Here is a 19,373-nt window from a genome sequence, read left to right as displayed (position 1 = left end):
CCTGTGTAATCTTTTATCTTCCACATGCGTTTTTTTTTGTTTTTTTTGTTTTTTTCCATTTCTTTCCTTTCCTTTCCTTCTATTCTTCCTATCTTTCACATGTTCTACAGAAAGCAGCTGCTCACCGTTTATTTCTTATGTTTTCCACCACTGCTTGTTAAGCCTGTATGCATTATACATTTTTTTTAATTTCACTACCCCGCCCCTCAGTTGCCCCACCCCTTCCTCTTCTTATTTATTGGCTCATCCCACTAGCCAATCAGGTCTGAAAAAAAGGCAGGTTGCCTAGAAACGCGTCACCGCCCCCTTGGAGGATTCCCAGCAACGCCCTGATGTCATTTCCTGCCCGGCGGCCATCTTGGATGTGCCTCAAGCTGGCTACTGTACCTACGCTGATGTGAGAGATCAGCAGTGCCTGCCCTGGATCCCGGTTCTTATCTGCGCCGCGACTCCCGGTTACTGCGCCTGCCATCCTCGCCTCCTCCTGTGGGACCCGCCTAGAGCGCCAGCCACGCAACATCTTGGCATTACAGCCATCCATTTGTGAGGTGCAGCACAGATGACATCCTCCTCCTTATATATTGATGCCTGATATCTACCCACTTCTTGTGAGTTTTTATAATCTTGTGTGCAATAAACTTTTATATTCATACTGCACTTAGTCTGGCGCACTTCTCTTTCTTCTCCATTTACCACAGAGTCCGGTTTACTCTAGAAAGTGCAAGCCTCACGACGGTGTCTACATTGCAGCGTTGTGTATATATATGTATACATATATATATACCATCTATCTCAATGCAGTACTGTTTGCATCACAAGGCCTTTTTTCCCCTCCTTTCCCTACCCCCCTCCCCCCTTCCCTTTCCTCACCACTAAAGCTGCATCATCTACTTGTTGTCCCTTTATTACTGGCATATATGATTTATATATCTTAATTTCTGTTTACTGGATTATTTTGTTTAAGATTTACTGAGTGAACGTTATATCCACTACAAATTCTCTTACGCCAATTGCATTTTTATTTTTGTCTTTTATACTAAACCTTTATTGTGCTGCAGAGAACTTCCCTTTTTTCCATTTAAATTTATTGATTTGTCTTTCTTGATTGTGATTGTTTTTGCTGGTGTTTTATTTGTTCAATTGATGCATTTGTTCACTCATTTTTATTATAGACCATTTAATTAATGCTGTGCTTTCTCTAATACCAATTTAATTGATTGCCATTTATGTTTTATATATAAACTTTTTTTTTTTGTGTGCTGCTTTCTGACGAACATGTTTACCTTATACACTGTATAATTTAATTCCATTACCTTAAACAACCCCTTCCTTTTTCCCATCATTTCCAATATAGTATATACTTTTGCCCATGTCCATAATGATATCCCCAACATTATCTTCATCTCCACATAGTACTACTAATCCTACTATCCTTTCGGATATAGAATCATCTAAGTACTCTACTCTAGAGGAGTTATACGATCTTTTTCCTGCTTCCTTTTTTCAACAATCTTTTTCACTATCAAAACCTCTAGTTCAAAAATGTACCCTTGTTATGAAGAAAATAGAAGATTCTATTAATCGTACCAACCAACAATGGTGGGACAGTTTCTTTCTAAAACGCTATTCCCTGGCCATGATTTCTCCCCGGGGCCTACGTATTCTTAATACCTGTTCCTTTAAGGATCCTGATCTTTGCTCTGAATAGGCCCAAATTGCAGAATTTTGTACACAAAAATGGATCAAACTTTTAATCAAGTATAGAGACGATAGGTTCCAGATACTCAAAAATACTACCTTACAACTTATTTATCAACTTCAGTCTCTTACACCCACACTTCCACTAATCTGGCTTAAAACACTTAAACGCAATACTAAATATAGGGAGGACTCGCTCCTAGATACCAAATTAGGTAAACTTAGGAGAGACCTGGATGATTATAATCTTAATAGAGTCTTCAATTGGAAGAAACCCAAAACTGTCATTCCTATTTCTCCTCCTTCTTCCCTTCCCCCCATCCCCAGTTTACTACATATATCTTTACCTCCCAAACATATACCATCCCTTTTAAAAAATACCACTACTCGTAACCATCCACCATTTCATTCCCCTGGCATTATTAGTAATAAACCTACCTCCTCCTCCAGATGGCATAGTAGGCCAGTCCATCCAAAATCATTACTCCCTAGGTACAGCCATTCCATTACAGTACCTACTAAACATCATTTATCTGTTCGGCCCCACTCATCACTTCATACCCACCACATTCCCCATCCTATACCCCAACACACCACACACCGCACTACCCATACCACCAACCATATTAGTCATATATCCACAGTCAATGCTACCACCAATTATTCCCCTGAACAGCCCAGCAATATTGAGGTCCCTTTTTTAGATCAGACCCCCCGCTCCAGCCTATTAAAAAGAAAACACGACGAAGAGGCAGGAGAGGGGGTCGACATAAACCCAAAAAAACCTGTCAAAATCAGGAAACTATAAAAGTTTATAACCTTTCATCCATCACATTAACAGATAGTGAACTGTCACTACTAAAAAGAGGCCTCAATTTTGCACCGACTACTACACCTAATCCTTTTACCCTATTCAAAGACCTCAATAAATTCACCCGCAATCTTACTCTCAAAAGACATTTTCAGCTACAGCCCCTTAAGAACTCCAAAACATCATCTCTATCCCCTAACACCACCATTGTGGAAACAGATCCTTCAATTGACCCTCAGGCCCTAGACTTACTAATGGAACTCTGGGATGACGGAGACCCAGATGACACCTTTCTTCTGTCTCAATATCCTCCAGATTCTCCCCGTATTAGACATACAAATCTAAAACCACCATCCACATTCAACCCAACTTATAATAAGGGTCCCTACATAGAGACTTTTTTTCAAATGGTACACTCTGATCTCAAAATCCTCTGTTCTGAAAACACTAAATTTACATCTAACCTCAACCACTCTGAATTCTTAGCCCTCAAAACCCTTAGCAATAACTCTGATATTATCATTAAGACAGCTGACAAGGGGGGAGGGATAGTCATCCAAGATAAGGTCGATTATTTTAATGAAGCCAATCGTCTGTTGTCTGATTCCAACACCTACCTTAAACTAGCCTCGGACCCTCTTCCTAAATACATCCTAGAATCGAATGATATCATCAAAATTGCCACCCAGGAAGGAATCCTCTCTAAATCAGAGGCCTCTTTTTTCCGGAGAGACATATTCAAAACTCCATATTTTTATCATCTCCCAAAAATCCATAAAGACCTTGATCATCTGCCTGGCCGCCCTATAGTTGCAGCTATGGAGAGCATTACCACCAGCTATTCGCTCTATATTGATAGCTTTCTCCAACCTCTAGCCCAATCACTTCCTTCCTATATTCGGGATGGTGTACATCTATTGGAAATTCTTGAGGCGTACTCCTGGGAACCTTCTTATATCTGGGTCTCCCTTGACGTTAGTTCCCTATACACCTCTATCCCTCACGATGTAGGACTAGAAGCTGTTCTACACTTCCTGTCTTTGGATACTTCCCTCCACCCTAGCCAGATTAATTTCATCCTCACTGCTACAAAATTCTGCCTCCAGCACAACTATTTTTTGTTTAATGATAGTTTCTATTTACAAAAAACAGGCACAGCCATGGGCGCTAATTTTGCACCTAGCTATGCCAATCTCACCATGGGCCTCTGAGAAGATCGCTATATCTGGAGTAATAACATCTTTGCTGCCCATTTGGTGTTCAATGGTCGTTATATAGACGACATTATCATCATCTGGGACGGCCCTGTCACTTCTCTTGCATCTTTCATTCAACACTGTAACAATAACCCATTCAATCTTTCTTTTACCCACGTTATGGACCCTACCTCACTAAGTTTTCTTGACCTGGAACTTAGCCACTCGGACTCTAATATTATAGCTAAAAATTACACCAAACCAACCGCTGGTAATTCCTTTCTTCATTATACTAGCTGTCATCATCCTAGATGGCTCAAAAATATACCCAAAGGACAGTTTTGCAGACTTCGACGCAACTGTACCTTACTTAAGGACTACAAAGCCCAAAGCATTGAATTAAAATAAAAATTTGCAGAAAAAGGATATCCCTCTGAGTTAGTGGAACAAGCATATCTCACCTACTTATCAGACACGATCCCCCCACCTAAGCCGCAATCATCGAACAACAACAATATCCGTTTCATTACACAGTTCCATTCTAAACATCACAAAATGGAATCCATCCTGAAGAAACACTGGCCTATCTTACATCAAGATCCACATCTTAAAATGATTATGCCTCCTACCCCCACATTTGTATATAGAAGAGCAATTAACATTAAGAATAAAATTGCACCTAGTAAAATTCCACCCCTGAAATCCCTTCCCACTCACAATAGACCGGTACTAATCCCACTTACTGGGATGTTCCGCTGCAATAAACCGCTCTGCCTCACGTGTGCCCATGTGAAGCATGGGCAACAAAATTTTACAATTAATGGAAAAGTCTATCCCCTCCAAGCCTTTTATAATTGCTCTTCCACATATGTAATTTATTGTTTGTCCTGCCCGTGCGGCCTTTTATATGTGGGACGTACCATTAGAACACTGCTAAAAAGATTTGGAGAGCACCGGAGGTCAGTTGATGATGGCATTACCAAATACAGTGTTCCCCGCCATTTTTCAGAGTTTCATTCTAAATCCTCTCTCCATCTACAAGTATGGGTCATTGAGGCTATACCAGACCATCTCCCCCCAGCTGAACGTTTCAAACTATTATGCCAACAGGAGACCTATTGGATTTTTACTTTAGATACCCTTGCACCTAGGGGCCTCAATGAAGAGATTGAGATACACACGATTATTTAATTTTTTAAAAAAAATTATTTTAATTTATTCTTCATATATTTTTTTTTTTTATTTATTTTTTATAGTAGATACTTCAATTCCCACCACTTCCCCCTTTTTTTTTTTTTTTTTCCCCTGATTGTCTCCCCCTTCATATTCCACCTTCTTACCCGCCCATCTTACCCTTTATAATCCACATCATAGTAATAACGTTTATAATTAAATATTCCCTGTGTAATCTTTTATCTTTCACATGCGTTTTTTTTTTTTCTCCATTTCTTTCCTTTCCTTTCCTTCTATTCTTCCTATCTTTCACATGTTCTACAGAAAGCAGCTGCTCACCGTTTATTTCTTATGTTTTCCACCACTGCTTGTTAAGCCTGTATGCATTATACATTTTTTTTAATTTCACTACCGCGCCCCTCAGTTGCCCCACCCCTTCCTCTTCTCCTTATTTATTGGCTCATCCCACTAGCCAATCAGGTCTGATGAAAAGGCAGGTTGCCTAGAAACGCATCACCGCCCCCTTGGAGGATTCTCAGCAACGCCCTGATGTCATTTCCTGCCCGGCGGCCATCTTGGATGTGCCTCAAGCTGGCTACTGTACCCACGCTGATGTGAGAGATCAGCAGTGCCTGCCCTGGATCCCGGTTCTTATCTGCGCCGCGACTCCCGGTTACTGCGCCTGCCATCCTCGCCTCCTCCTGTGGGACCCGCCTAGAGCGCCAGCCACGCAACATCTTGGCATTACAGCCATCCATTTGTGAGGTGCAGCACAGATGACATCCTCCTCCTTATATATTGATGCCTGATATCTACCCACGTCTTGTGAGTTTTTATAATCTTGTGTGCAATAAACTTTTATATTCATACTGCACTTAGTCTGGCGCACTTCTCTTTCTTCTCAAGACAAAGACAAAGCCCCAAAACAAGCAACTTTTTTTCTCTGTACACAGCCTAATGATTGGATGTGCCCTGCAATAGATTTTTGATTTTAAAGATCTTCTCTCTTGATCTGGGCAAAGCATTAATACAGATTATGCCATAAAGGTCTGGATGCGACTGTGCACCTATGCCCACCAATATGTGTGATCCAGGGTCATAGATATGTGAGGTGGTGCCCCAGAGTAGAGCTATTATCCCCCCCCCCCCCAGTCTCTAACCACAGCTAAAAGGTCATTCTTCTACTGATACAGAATCAGTTTTTCTTCCGGGCAGTCATTTGATGATGCTGGGGATTACAGAAATGGAAATGTGTTTATTATGGGATCAGATAATACTTTTTACCATATTACAGACCCAGATAGGTCTAACCTTCAGCTAATTGTGTGGAAAGCACCCAAGACAAAGATAGAACCCCAAAACAAGCAACTTTTTTTCTCTATACACAGCCTGATGATTTGGATGTGCCTTGCAATAGATTTTTGATTTTAAGGATCTTCTCTCTTGATCTGTGCAAAGCAGTAATACAGATTGTGCCATAAAGGTCTGAATGCGACTGTTTACCTATACCCACCAATATGCCTGATCCAGGGTCATAGATACGTGAGGTGGTGCCCCAAAGTAGAGCCATTAAGGGTTCCTGTCTCTCTAATGCCAATCTTAAAAGGTCATTGTTCTAGTGATACATAATACTAATCATTTACATAGTAATTGTATAATTTTAATACACGCAGGCTGGTGACTGACATACCCTGAACCTGTATTCGAATATAAATGCTACACTTGAGCGACTTTGTTTCCTTAAGCCTTCAGTACTCAAAGGTCTTATTGAAATTGCTATTCCTGTTCATCCCAAAACCCTTTCTCGCTATCCATACCTGCTACACGTTCACCCGCACCAGCGAGATAAATCGAATACAGGGGTAGGGTAGAAGTAGAGATGCTTCGATGGAGGCTCTTTTACATCCTACTTCTCTCTTCCTTCTCCTCCATCAGGCACTTGAGGAGATGTCTTTCCTTCACTCTCTGCTAATTATTCCTGATCTTCTCTCTTGATCTTTTCACCCCCCCATCTTTTTAATGTCATGCCCTTTTCTCCTCTACCTGCATCATACCTTCCCACACACCTTCCCTACTCCCATTCCCTCTCCCCTCCACACCCCCTCCCCTTTTTTGTTTTCCTCCTTGGAGCCATATGACCGGGAGAACACTTCTCTAGGAGGATAACATTGGCAGAAGTATATCTGATAACTCTTACTCCTTGTCACAATAGCTCAAATGTACATTTTTTTGCATCTTGGGAATGAGAGGCGTCCTACCCCTCTGACCTTTCATTCCTATACTCTGCTGTCATAAGTTGTCCTGTAACACCATATGCATGACTATGCTGACTTGACAAAGGCTATCAGTCAAATGTGTTGGCCTTCTGCTCTTCTGTAATTAACAAATATCTACATGTTTAGGACTGATAAGGGCTGCATAGGTACCATTTTGCTATATATGAAAGTTGCCTGAAGTTCCCTCCATTTTTTTCTCTTTTCCCTTAATCTTCTTTCTTTGTATTGTATTTTAATGTAATTTCTTTGGAATATAACCCATCTGAAAGCTGTAACTCTGTCTGTACATGGTATGTATCTTCAATAAAATTTGTTTGGACAAAAAAAAAAAGTACAGTATTAACTGAAATAAAATATAAAGACTCCTGTGTGGCAGTCAAAACAAGTCAAATCCCGTTATTATGTAAAGCAAGAGCAAAAAAAAAGAACCCACTAATTTTAATTCCATTGCATCAGGCAAATCCTCCTTCATTTGTGTCTCATACACTCCTCTCCCAGCCACTGCAGCTCACAGTGGGAGGGATTCAGCAGAGGCAGGGCTGTTAATCCTGAAAGCAGTAGGCAGGACTAGGTGTGACAATCTCATTTACAAGCTGTTATTCATCTGTGACAACAATGATAGCCACCCCCCCCCCCCCCAATCAGTCCGCAATTGCTGCTATGACTATAGTTACGCCCTTGGACTGATCAAAGCAATACTTCCTGTTTGGAGTTGCCCCCACATAATTTTTTTTACCACAAGATGTCCTCAGCTTTCCAGGTTAAATGTCACCCAGTGTCAATCAGTCCATAAGGCTAAGAACATACAGTGAGTGCAGGGTATAGGGGCCTGCCCCCTTGGAGTGCATGGCATGGTGCCCTGCATTCATTGTGTAATGGTGCATCACTGAGGACAGCCCAGCCAAGAAAAGAACCAAAGAGAAAGAGGACCCTGTGGTGTCATAGGACTGTCCTAACGTCTTAGGTAAAAGATGAGTTTAAACAAAAGGAAAGCATAAAATACTACCTGGGAGAGTGGTGGAAGCAATGAGCAGTCAGGAGGTGCAGTGGTGAGCTGCAAACAGGGGGTGTAGAGGTGAGTTGTGGATAGGGGGAGTGCAGAGGTGAGTAGCAGATGGAGGAGTGCAGAGCAGAGCTGTGGATAAGGGGTTGCAGAGGTGAGCTGTGGAGAAGCGTGCAAAGGTGAGCTATGGACAGGGGGTGCAGAGGTGAGCTGCGAACAGGGGGTGTAGAGGTGAGTTGCGGATGGGACTGCAGAAATGGACTGCGGATTGGGGGAGTGCAGAAAGGGGTTGAAGAAGAGGGTGCAGAGATGAGTTACAACAGAGGATGCAAAGATGAGCTGCGGACATGGGGTGCAGAAATGAGTTGCAGACTGGGGGTGTAGAGATGAGTTTCAATATGTGAATAGCATATAGGGCTGCAGAGGTGAGTTGCAAAAGGGGGGTGCAGAAGTGAGTCCAAGGGTAGTACAAAGGTGAATGCAGATGGGGGGTGCAGAAGGGAACTGTGGATAGTTGTGGATGGGGGTGCAGAAGGGAGCTGTGGATAGTTGTGGATGGGGGTGCAGAGGTGAGCTATGGACAGAAATGCAGAGGTTGGTTGTGAGTGAAAGGTGTAGATGTGAGCTTTGGACAAGGATGCAGAAGTGAGCTTGGGTGGAAGTTCATAGATGAGTTGTATCCAGTGGGGTGCAGAGGTGAGCTGAGGACTGGAGGTGTAGTGGTGAGCTGTGGAAGGGAGTTGTAGAGGTGAACTATGGATGGGAGGTGCAGAGGTGAGCTGTGGATAGGGGTGCAGAGGAGAATGATAGGTGTTACTTTTTTAGGGGGGACATTTTTCACTACGTAAAATTTTTCACTTGGTGGGGATGGACAGCACAGCATACAGAATTCAGTGGTCAAGAGTATTTAATTCATCAGTTAGGATTTTGTAGCTGGGGAATTTGAAGGGAGTGTGAAGGCAGGTGCTAGGGCTGATGTGTCTTCCTATGTGAGTTCTTGTTTTTCCTGTCCTTGCTTGGGTCCTCACAGTAATTGAGCCAGCCAAGTGCAAAATGTTACAATGTCATTATGTTGCACTGTGTGCTCAGGTTCACCTGTGAGCTGGAGGTAACCAAGCTGGAAGGGTAATGTTTTTTATGCCATTTTTAGCAAGATTACAGCCCCCATACCATATAAGTCATACCAAACTGCAAGCCCCTTGAGAAAGCCTCCTTGGATACTGCCAAAATGTAGCCTGTTACCCTGCTGAAGTGATCACCCTTTGCGGGGTGATGGAAGGGCAGTCGGGGATTCCAATAGGGTCTGGAGCCTAAAGACCCTCATGGACTTACAGCTGCCAATCATGGATCTATTCCCTTTGCAGATTACTGCCAATCATGGAATCTAAAGACTTGTACCACCTATTGTGGATTTATTGCCTAAAAAGAACTTTGCCTTCTGCCTAAGTTACAAATACTTAATGGGACACTTAGAACTCTGTACAGGGACTTATGGAGCAGTCTTGACAACTGTACTGTTAACTGCAAACTACCTCAGTAAGGAATCTTTATTTTGTTCACCTTTTTGCCTGGTCTGAAGTCTCTTGAAGGGGTGCATGCACAGCATATCAAATGAACAGGGCTTACACACACAACAACAAGGGGACTGAGCTAGTGAGATATAGTAGATAGAGTCCAGCATGCAGGATGCTGTCTAGTGCAGACTATATTTCTGTTGCGTCATTTGCTAAAGGCATCCAACCAGCCAGGGAAAGGATGTCTGGTAAAGGTATCAGTTACTCTGGTAGTGGAGGGGAGTTATGCTTGGCCCCTTCACTAGCGGCTGGCTCCCCACATTTGGGACTGGATCCGCAACACAGCATACCTAGAGACCTAGCCTGGGAGTCATGGGAGAAAGAGAGATGTAGAGGGGCCCCTGGGAAGAGAGTCAGCATGTACTTAGAGTCAAGTGTGTATTCCCTGTGTCCAGGTTCCCTGTGTCCAGGAGCAACAGTCGGACATGTCACCGGGAGTGAGGTGAAATAATTTGTTGTGTTGGTGGTGACCAGTACAGGCTCTGTGATAATGGTCCCTAAATGCTGCACACCTGTAGAATGGTGTTCTCTAACTAGTATCTGTGTCTAGAGTGCTTAGAGTTACCAGTAAACAGGTTTGGCCACGAGTTACAGAAGAGTTAATTAAGTTAGTGCCTACTTCTATGTCTGGAGTTATGCCTTAATGCTGTGTACACATGACCGCAAACTCCTGCCTGTTAAGGCATTACCAGGTGCAGTCTCTTAGTGCCCGGTCATACCGGGTGCGATTTCAGGTGCGATTTGGGAATTGAATTTGCACCTGAAATCATCACATCCAATGAATGTGAATGTCAGTATCTTAACATTTGTACTTTGCTGCAGAGTGATTTCTAAAGTAGTTCCTGCATCACTTTTTCTGCAGTTTTTTGGCGATTTCACATACATAGAATATAATGGAAATAGCACTTCAAATTGCAAGAAATGGTTGAAAATCTTCACAAGCAGCAATAAAGTCTTCACAAATTGCACCTGAAATCGCGCTGAAATCGCACACAAATCACGTGATTTTAAATCACAGCGGTGTGACCGGTGACTTAGTGTCCCTGCTAGGGCACATTAATTCCTGCAAACCCTTGCTGTACTCATCAGGATACGTCCCCTGCATGCACCTGAAGTCTATCCTGTAAAGAGACCATGGCATGTGTCTAGCTTGTGTACGGAAGTGTGCCCAGCTCATGATCAGTGATGTCAGACAGTATGCTCTACTGTAGTTGGCTTTTATAGTATTAGAGGCTGAATAAAAAGAGCACAAATCCAGAAGCGCCTTGCTTCCACGTGGTTCCTGCTGCTGGAAGCTGTCCAACATGGTGCACCAGTTGTTACCCTGGAAACAGCCCCAGCCAACCCAAGGAACAGTGATAACACTGTTCAACAAATTTTTATTTTTTGCCAGTTTTGGAAACAAAAGGATCCATTTCTTAATGAATTTCACATTCTGAGTTCAAATATAACAATGAAATTTGTCAATTGGCTCTAGTTTTTCTGTAAACGGAAAGTTTTCTACTATAGGCGTAATGACTACATAATGCACAATAATTATATAGATAGATGTCTTTCCACAAATATAAAGCAAGTGATATTGACTACATAACAAAGCCTAAATGGCATAATATATTGCATAGGATTACCAAGAAAAATTATAGCCATAAGCTAAGTAGAATCATTTTAATACTTAGGATTCTCACTAGTTTTGTCTTCAGTTTGTGTCGGTTTTGCTTCTCTTGGCTTTTCTCTTGTATTCGAGGAAAGGGCTATCTCTTACAACTGTCCAGCAATAGTCAGCAAGCATTGATGGGCTCCATTTACCTTGATATCTTCTTTCCATAGCTGCAATGTCTTGATGGAAGCGCTCTCCGTGTTCATCACTCACTGCTCCACAGTTTGGTGGGAAAAAAATCTAGATGCGAATGTAGAAAATGAATTTTTAGAGACATGTTGCAACCCAGATTTCTGTAAGTCTGGATGAGTTTTTCTACCACTTTCTTGTAGTCTGGTGTTTTATTGTTTCCAAGAAAATTTGATGTCACTGATACAAATGCTGTCCAGGCAGCCTTTTCCTTTCCACGCAACAGAGAAAGAAACTCATCATCATGAATAAGTTTATGAATCTGTGGCCCAACAAAGACTCCTTCATTTATTTTTGCAGCACTAAGTGCTGGAAATTTGCTAATCAGGTACTTGAAACCTGCTTTATTCTTGTCCATTGCCTTAACAAAGTTTTTCATTAATCCCAACTTGATGTATAATGGAGGTAATAAGATCTTATTGCTGTCTACAAGTGCTGGATAGTTAACATTTTTTTCTCCAGGCTGCAATGACTGGCGTAATGGCCAGTCTCTTTTGGCATAGTGCATTTCTCTCGCACGACTGTCCCACTCACAGAGGAAGCAGCAGTACTTAGTATATCCACCTTGAAGTCCAAGTAGGATAGCAATCACCTTCAGGTCACCACAAATCGACCATTGATGTTCATCATAGTTGATGCACCTTAAAAGCTCTTTCAAGTTTGCATACGTTTCTTTCATTGAAACTGCGTAAGCAACTGGAACTGACGGCAGCTGATTGCCATTATGGAGCAAAACAGCTTTAAGACTCGCCTTTGAAGCATCAATGAACAGCCTCCACTCATCGGGATCATAGCATACGCCGATGGCTGAGATTAAACCATGAACATTGTTACATACAGCAATATCACCTTCCTGGACGAAGAATGGGATCAGATCTTTCTGACGATGACGGTAGAAAGACGTACGAACATCACTTGCTAGGAGATTCCACTGTTGTAGTCTTGACCCCAAAAGCTCTGCCTTGTTCTTCGGAAGATCCAGGTCTCTGATAAGATCGCTCAATTCCACTTGTGTAATGAGGTGTGGTTCAGTGGGTGTGGATGGAAGAAAGTCTGGGTCATGTGAGGTTGACGGTTGATGATTACACGCTTCAGGTTCTTCCTCACTTGACTCAACCACGAAGGATTCTGGTGCTTTAGGAATTGGTAGCCCCTCTCCATGAGGAACTGGACGTATTGCCGATGGAATATTTGGATAGTGCACAGATAACTTTTTCTTCTTATTTAGCCCTTTTGTTGGAGGCACCATACAAAAGTAACAATTACTAACATGATCTGTTGGCTCTCTCCAAATCATTGGCACAGCGAAAGGCATAGATGCTTTTTTTCCATTCAACCATTGCTCCAGTGCCGTCCCACAAGAATTGCAGCATATATGTGGTGCCCAGCTCTTGTCCTGGTCTCCTATCTTGCAGCCAAAATACAAGTTGTAGGCTTTCTTAATCATTCCTGTTATCCTCCTTTTTTGTGAGATAAAAGTTATTTCACCGCAGATATAGCAGAAATTATCTGCTTTATTCACACAAGTTCGAGGCATTACTGAGTAGCCTATATAAGCATAAAACGAAATGTAAAGACGCTGTCGAACTACAATCAGCTACAGATACTGCAGCTTTTATGCAGTGAAGTGATGCAATTAAAGGCTAATATTGCATCATCTCAGTATACATGCAATTTTCTATTGGTCACCAGTATCAATTGCGCAATATGCAGCTGAAGTTGCATCATAATTTTGAATGGCTTACGTCATTAGATGGGTGAATATATCATGGAAACTAGAGCCAATCAACATTTTTTAGGGTCATTTTCGTTTTCAGCACCCCAAAATTATGTAAGATTAGCTAATTTTATGCCCAAAACTTTTTACCTGTTGAACAGTGTAATGGACACTGGGTTCTTTTATTCTCATTGCCATGTCCCTTTGTCGGATTGGGAACTAGGATGACTTTCATCCAGTGTCCAATGTGCCGGAGGCGTTCGTCCAACTTTTTCCACTGGGCCGAATGCATGAGCTGCAACACCCTGCTCTACAAGAGGTTGGCTGGATTGGAGGAACCACAGGACTTGGGGATGGAAGGCTTGCCTCTGCCATCCACTGCTATGTCTGCTGCTGTCACATCTGCCTCACTGCAGGTATTATTACCGGTTTCGGTGCTCCCACAGTTCCTCAGTCTTCTCGCTGGCTGGGCTTGATGGACCATGCCTGGACTGCCCCATCAGGGCAGCTCAGAGAACCCTCCATGGGAGTTACACCTAAAGAAGAACCATTCTCTGTTGTTGCTACCCTGATTTGGGAACCGCACCTATCAACAGCGTTGTGCTGATGTACAGTGACATGTGATCTTGTCCTGTACGGTGCAATAAAATGCAGCATTTCTGCATTTTATTGCAGCTCACAGCACTGCACCTCCGTGTGAATAGGACACATAGAAAATAGTTGTTTTCTGTGTGTCCTAACAGTGACCTGCATTCATCCTGTGCAGTAAAATGTGTGAACAAGCCCCAGGTTTATGATATGTAACAAAAGATCAGACACATTTGTCCATGCAACAAATACAACATTTCCTGGTACAGTATATTTTCATCACATCAACCATCTCTTGCCCTTAGGACTGAGTTACTTAGGCAGGAGACTAATTTGTCTTACCTTTAACATATTTGACAGTCATGATATCGCTTTGGACACTGTCATTCAGACTATTGTAGACCACACAGCTGGCAGTGGTTGTTGATCCATCACAACTGACAGGCACATTTGTGGAATAACAATTTGAATTTGGTTCTGCAAGTAAATATTCAGTGTAAGAAAATAAGGCACAAAGCAAACGTGAAATAACACTAAGGAGCAAATTGTATTTTTTTAATAGAACAAAGTGCGATGTTAACAGAGGAGGAATTTGGTATGTCATGATGTGATATTATGGAAGAGTGCTGACAACAGTTACTATTTTTATACATGATTTATATATATACAGTTGCAAGAAAAAGTATGTGAACCCCTTGGGATTACATGGAGTTTTGCATGAATTGGGCATAAAATGTGCTCTGAACGTCATCTAAGTCACAACAATAGAAGAACACAGTCTGCTGAACACAATACTACACAAACATTAGATGTTGCCATGGTTTAATTGCACATAACATGTAAACTTTCACAGTGCAGGGAGGAAAAAGTATGTGAGGCCCTAGCTTAATGACTTCTCCCAGAGCTAATTGGAGCCAGGAGTGAGCCAACCTTGACTCCAATCAGTGTGATGATATTGGATGTGTTGCTGACAGCTGTCCTGCCCTTAAAAAACACACACCTGTTTTGGGTTTACTGGTTTCAAGAAGCACTGTCTGATGTGAACCATGCCTCGCAGAAAAGAGCTCTCAGAAGACCTATGATCAAGAATTGTTGACTTGCATGAAGCTGGAAAGGGTTACAAAAGTATCTCCAAAAGCCTTAATGTTCGTGTGTCCACGGTAAGACAGACTGTCTACAAATGGAGAAAGTTTAGCACTGTTGCTACTCTCCCTAGGCGTGGTCGTCCTGTAAAAATGACTGCAAGAGCACAGCGCAGAATGCTGCATGAGGTAAAGAAGAAACCCAGAGTGTCAGCTAAAGACCTACAGAAATCTCTGGCACATGCTAACATTTTTGTTGACACATCTACAATAAGGAAAACAATAAACAAGAATGGAGTACATGGGAGGACACCACGGAGGAAGCCATTGCTGTCCAAAAAGAATATTGCAAAAGAGCACCTGGATGTTCCACAGCACTACTGGCAAAATATACTGTGGACAGATGAAACCAAGATTGAGTTGTTTGGGAAGAACACACAACACTATGTGTGGAGAAAAAAAGGCACAGCACACCAACATCAAAACCTCATCCCCACTGTAAAACATGGCGGAGGGAACATCATGGTCTGGGGCTGCTTTGCTGCCTCAGGGCCTGGACAGATTGTTGTCATTGATGGGAAAATGAATTCCAGAGCTTATCAAGACATTTTGCAGGAAAACGTACGACCATCTGTCCGCCAACTGAAGCTCCGCAGAGGATGGGTGATGCAACAGGACAATGACCCAAAGCATACAAGTAATTCAACAAAACAATGGCTGCAACAGCACAGAATACGCCTTCTGGAGTGGCCCAGTCAGAGTCCTGACCTCAACCCGATTGAAATGCTGTGGCATGACCTTAAGAGAGCGATTCACACCAGACATTCCAAGAATATTGCTACACTGAAACAGTTTTGTGAAGAGGAGTGGTCCAAAATTACTCCAGATTGTTGTGCAGGTCTGATCTGCAACTACAGGAAACGTTTGGTTGAGGTTATTGCTGCCAAAGGAGAGTCAACCAGTTATTAAGTCCAAAGGTTCACATACTTTTTCCTCCCTGCACTGTGAATGTTTACATGTTATGTGCAATTAAACCATGGCAACATCTAATGTTTGTGTAGTATTATGTTCAGCAGACTGTGTTCTTCTATTGTTGTGACTTAGATGACATTCAGAGGACATTTTATGCCCAATTCATGCAAAACTCCACGTAATCCCAAGGGGTTCACATACTTTTTCTTGCAACTGTATGTATATCCAGCCAGTTTTCCCTTTAGTTTTGGATAGGGTTATAACCCCTGCCATATTTTACTGCTATCCCAAGAGAGATTTATCCTCACTCCCTGTTCTAGTGACAACAGGCAGGAAGTAAGGATAACTTTCCAACAGCAATACAAACAGAAGTAAAAATGCTACCCCACGGGGGCTGCTGAGTTTAATTATTTGCCAACCGCCCCATAGCAGATATATCACTACAGAGTGGCCGTGCAGAATCTCATATATTAACATGATTCTTCATTTCCTGGCTGTGGGTGTGCGTGTACGGAACACCGCTTCTGCTGTGATTGGTCACAGCAGAAGTCCATCAGCAGGTGCCAGCCAATGGATTGCAGGGAATAGAATTCAGCACATTACCTATTAAAAACAGCACACACAGTACACATTACACATAGTTAGGCACACAGTTAACCCCTTGATCGCCCTAGATGTTTAACCCCTTCCCAGCCAGTATCATTACTACAGTGTCAGTGCATATTTTTAGCACTGAACACTGTAGTACCAGTTAGTGTCCGATTGTCCGCTGCAATATTGCGGTGACGCTATAAATTACTGATCGCCACCATTACTACTATAAAAATAAAATACAAACTCCAGTATACATAGCAGTGTATATAGCATAGTTGGTAGAAGCTATAACTTTTGTGCAAACCAATCAATATATGGTTATTGGGATTTTTGTTTACCAGAAATATGTAGCAGAATACATATTGGCCTAGTTTATAAAGCAATTTGATTTTTAAAATGTTTTTACTGGATATGTTTTATAGCAGAAAATAAAAAATATTATTTTTTTTTTTCTAAATCTGGAGTCTTTTTGTTTATAGCACAAAAAATAAAAAAAAACTCAGAGGTGATCAAATACTACCAAAAGAAAGCTCTATTTGTGTGGAAAAAAAGACATACATTTCATTTATGTACAGCATTGCGCAATTGTCAGTTAAAATAATGCAGTATCACAAAAAATGGCCTGGTCAGGAAGGGGGGTAAACCTTGCGTAGGTCAAGTGGTTAACAGGTTCTTTTTCCAAAACAGTGCAGAGGCAGCCAGGCACACAGCAACTGCCCATTCACTCTAAGCTCATTAAACAATCTAGGGTTGTCTTTTTAATATTTATTGCTTGTAGAACTTGTAACAGGAAAGGATAAAGGGGTGTGGGTTACGCCAAAACAATTGCGCATAGTAGATACAGTAGTGGAAACTCTTCTCTTTAGCAAACTAGCAGATATGGCCAAGTTTATCTCTCACAGCTGGACAATATAAAGCAGCTTGTTAGACTGAACCAGTCTGTAATCTCACAGTCAGGACCATGGTAGAGTCCTTCCTCGCTAGTGACTAGAGAAGGCCAGAGGTAGGATCACCTCAGGACAACAACTACTTGGCCCAGCTCTCCCAAAAGTACATAGTTACCAGGATCTTGTAATAAAGTCTGTTCTCACGAGGCCAGGAGGGCAGCTGTGCTTCTTCAGCTTCCTCTAGGTGCCTTCTAGTGAGGCTGTGTGGACTGGATTCTTTAGCCTAGGTCCACAGTAATGCAGTGCGGAGAACCGCATGAGATTTGGAAAGGAATCACACTGCATTGCTGTTCAAATCACATGCCATTCTGTGCAGAGAGATTTGAGCCCATTAACTTTGTATGGCTCAAATCACACTGCATCTGCACCAAAAAGGTGCAGGCACCCATGCTATCCAATTCAGGCAATCACACAGTGTTTTGCAAACCATTTTTGGGGTGTCATTAACATTGACACCCTCAGCGGATCACATGAATGGAGGGCGATTGTGATGCAGTTTGGGAAACGTTAAAATCGCTGCGAATCCCACACTGCATTAGTGTGAACCAAATATGGAAAGGCTTGTTCAAGAGCTGTGAAAATGTGGAATAGAACCCTCAAGAGCTGCTTCTGGTCAGCTCAGTAGATTGTTTAAAAAAAGATAACTGGGTAATAATATGTATAAGTACAGTTTATCCAGGGAATACCCAATTGCCTCTTGGGGAATCAGGAAGGAATTTGTTTTCCCCTGCTGTAGCAAACTGGATCATGCTTTGCTGGGGTTTTTTTTTGCCTTCCTCTGGATCAATTGTGGGTATAAAATAGCCTATATGAAGTTTTTCTATTTGTGTGTATGTGTCTGTCTTTTTTTTCTGTTGGCTGAACTAAATGGACCTTTGTCTTTTTTCAACTGGATTACCAAAGTAACTATGAATCGGGGCTTTGGTAAAGTCTCAAGGTGTCAGAGATACTACTTCAGGTGTAGGCCTTCCAGCTCTGCCACAGCCAGGACCTTGATGAACAACAACATGAATCAGTAGAGCTGCTGACCCAACAGGAAGACCCTGCTGTTTATCAGTCCCTTCAGCAACCTACTTGGCACCCCCCCCCCCAAGGGATTGGCTGAAGAACAATTAATATTCACTCCATCCATTTAACTTTCCTGCCCACTATGTTCTAGAGCAGGGGTCTCCAAACTTTCTAAAGAAAGGGACAGTTTACTTCAGACAGTTTTAGTTCAGACTTTGGGGGGGCAGGACTGTATCCTGTGGGAGATAACAATCCAGTTGTCTCTTTCGGCTTGGATTCCTGTTGCTATAATAGGCATACTTAGTTCTGTCTATATTTGGGACTTAAAGTAGAATCACAGTTGATGTAACTCCAAGTGCAAAGCACATTGGGACTCACCTGACTCACTTTTTGTCCACGATACATTGTCATGCCCTGAGACTCAGCAAAAGATATGTTGAATCGTTCACTAACTGCCCCAAGGACTGACTGGGTGTAATGCTTGCTCAGCATGCTGCACATCTATTAATTGTGTGACCACCTTGTTTATCCTTGTTTACTCTCTATGCCTGTCCCTTTGTTTCTGAGAGCTCTCAGATTTGATTGGTAATCCAAACTGGCCTGATATGAAGACATGACAATTATACATATGGTATTTTGTTTGAAGGTATCTGATTAATCCCTAGATATGACTTTTGATATGTTTTTTAAAGGGTTTATCTACATGTTCAGTGTGTCTTGGCTTTTAATTAATAAAAGGAATCAGTAACCTTAGGTTCACACCTATGCGTTTTCTGCAGCGTTTTGCAGAAACGCAGTACAGTCCATTTAACATGATTTCCTATGGGACAGATTCAACCGGTGCATTTTTTGTAAAGAGTCAGGGATTTTTTTTTAACGCAAAATGTT

General features: G+C 42.1%; 1 protein-coding gene across 1 annotated transcript in view; it reads right to left on the bottom strand.

Annotated features, from left to right (window-relative positions):
* Positions 1 to 19,373, bottom strand: part of LOC149455744 (adhesion G protein-coupled receptor F5-like) — a 180,071-nt gene that overhangs the window by 49,224 nt on the left and 111,474 nt on the right. The window contains exon 11 of the mRNA XM_089685892.1: positions 14,225 to 14,359. Coding sequence (XP_089542018.1) covers positions 14,225 to 14,359 — 135 coding nt within the window. The remainder of the gene's footprint in view (positions 1 to 14,224; positions 14,360 to 19,373) is intronic.

Source organism: Staurois parvus, unplaced genomic scaffold (assembly GCF_062004578.1).
Source record: "Staurois parvus isolate SC_StPar_1 unplaced genomic scaffold, SC_StPar_1.0 ptg000388l, whole genome shotgun sequence".
Taxonomy (NCBI): Eukaryota; Metazoa; Chordata; class Amphibia; order Anura; family Ranidae; genus Staurois; species Staurois parvus.
Note: the sequence above shows the minus strand (reverse complement) of the source record. Positions and strands in the feature narration are given on the sequence as shown.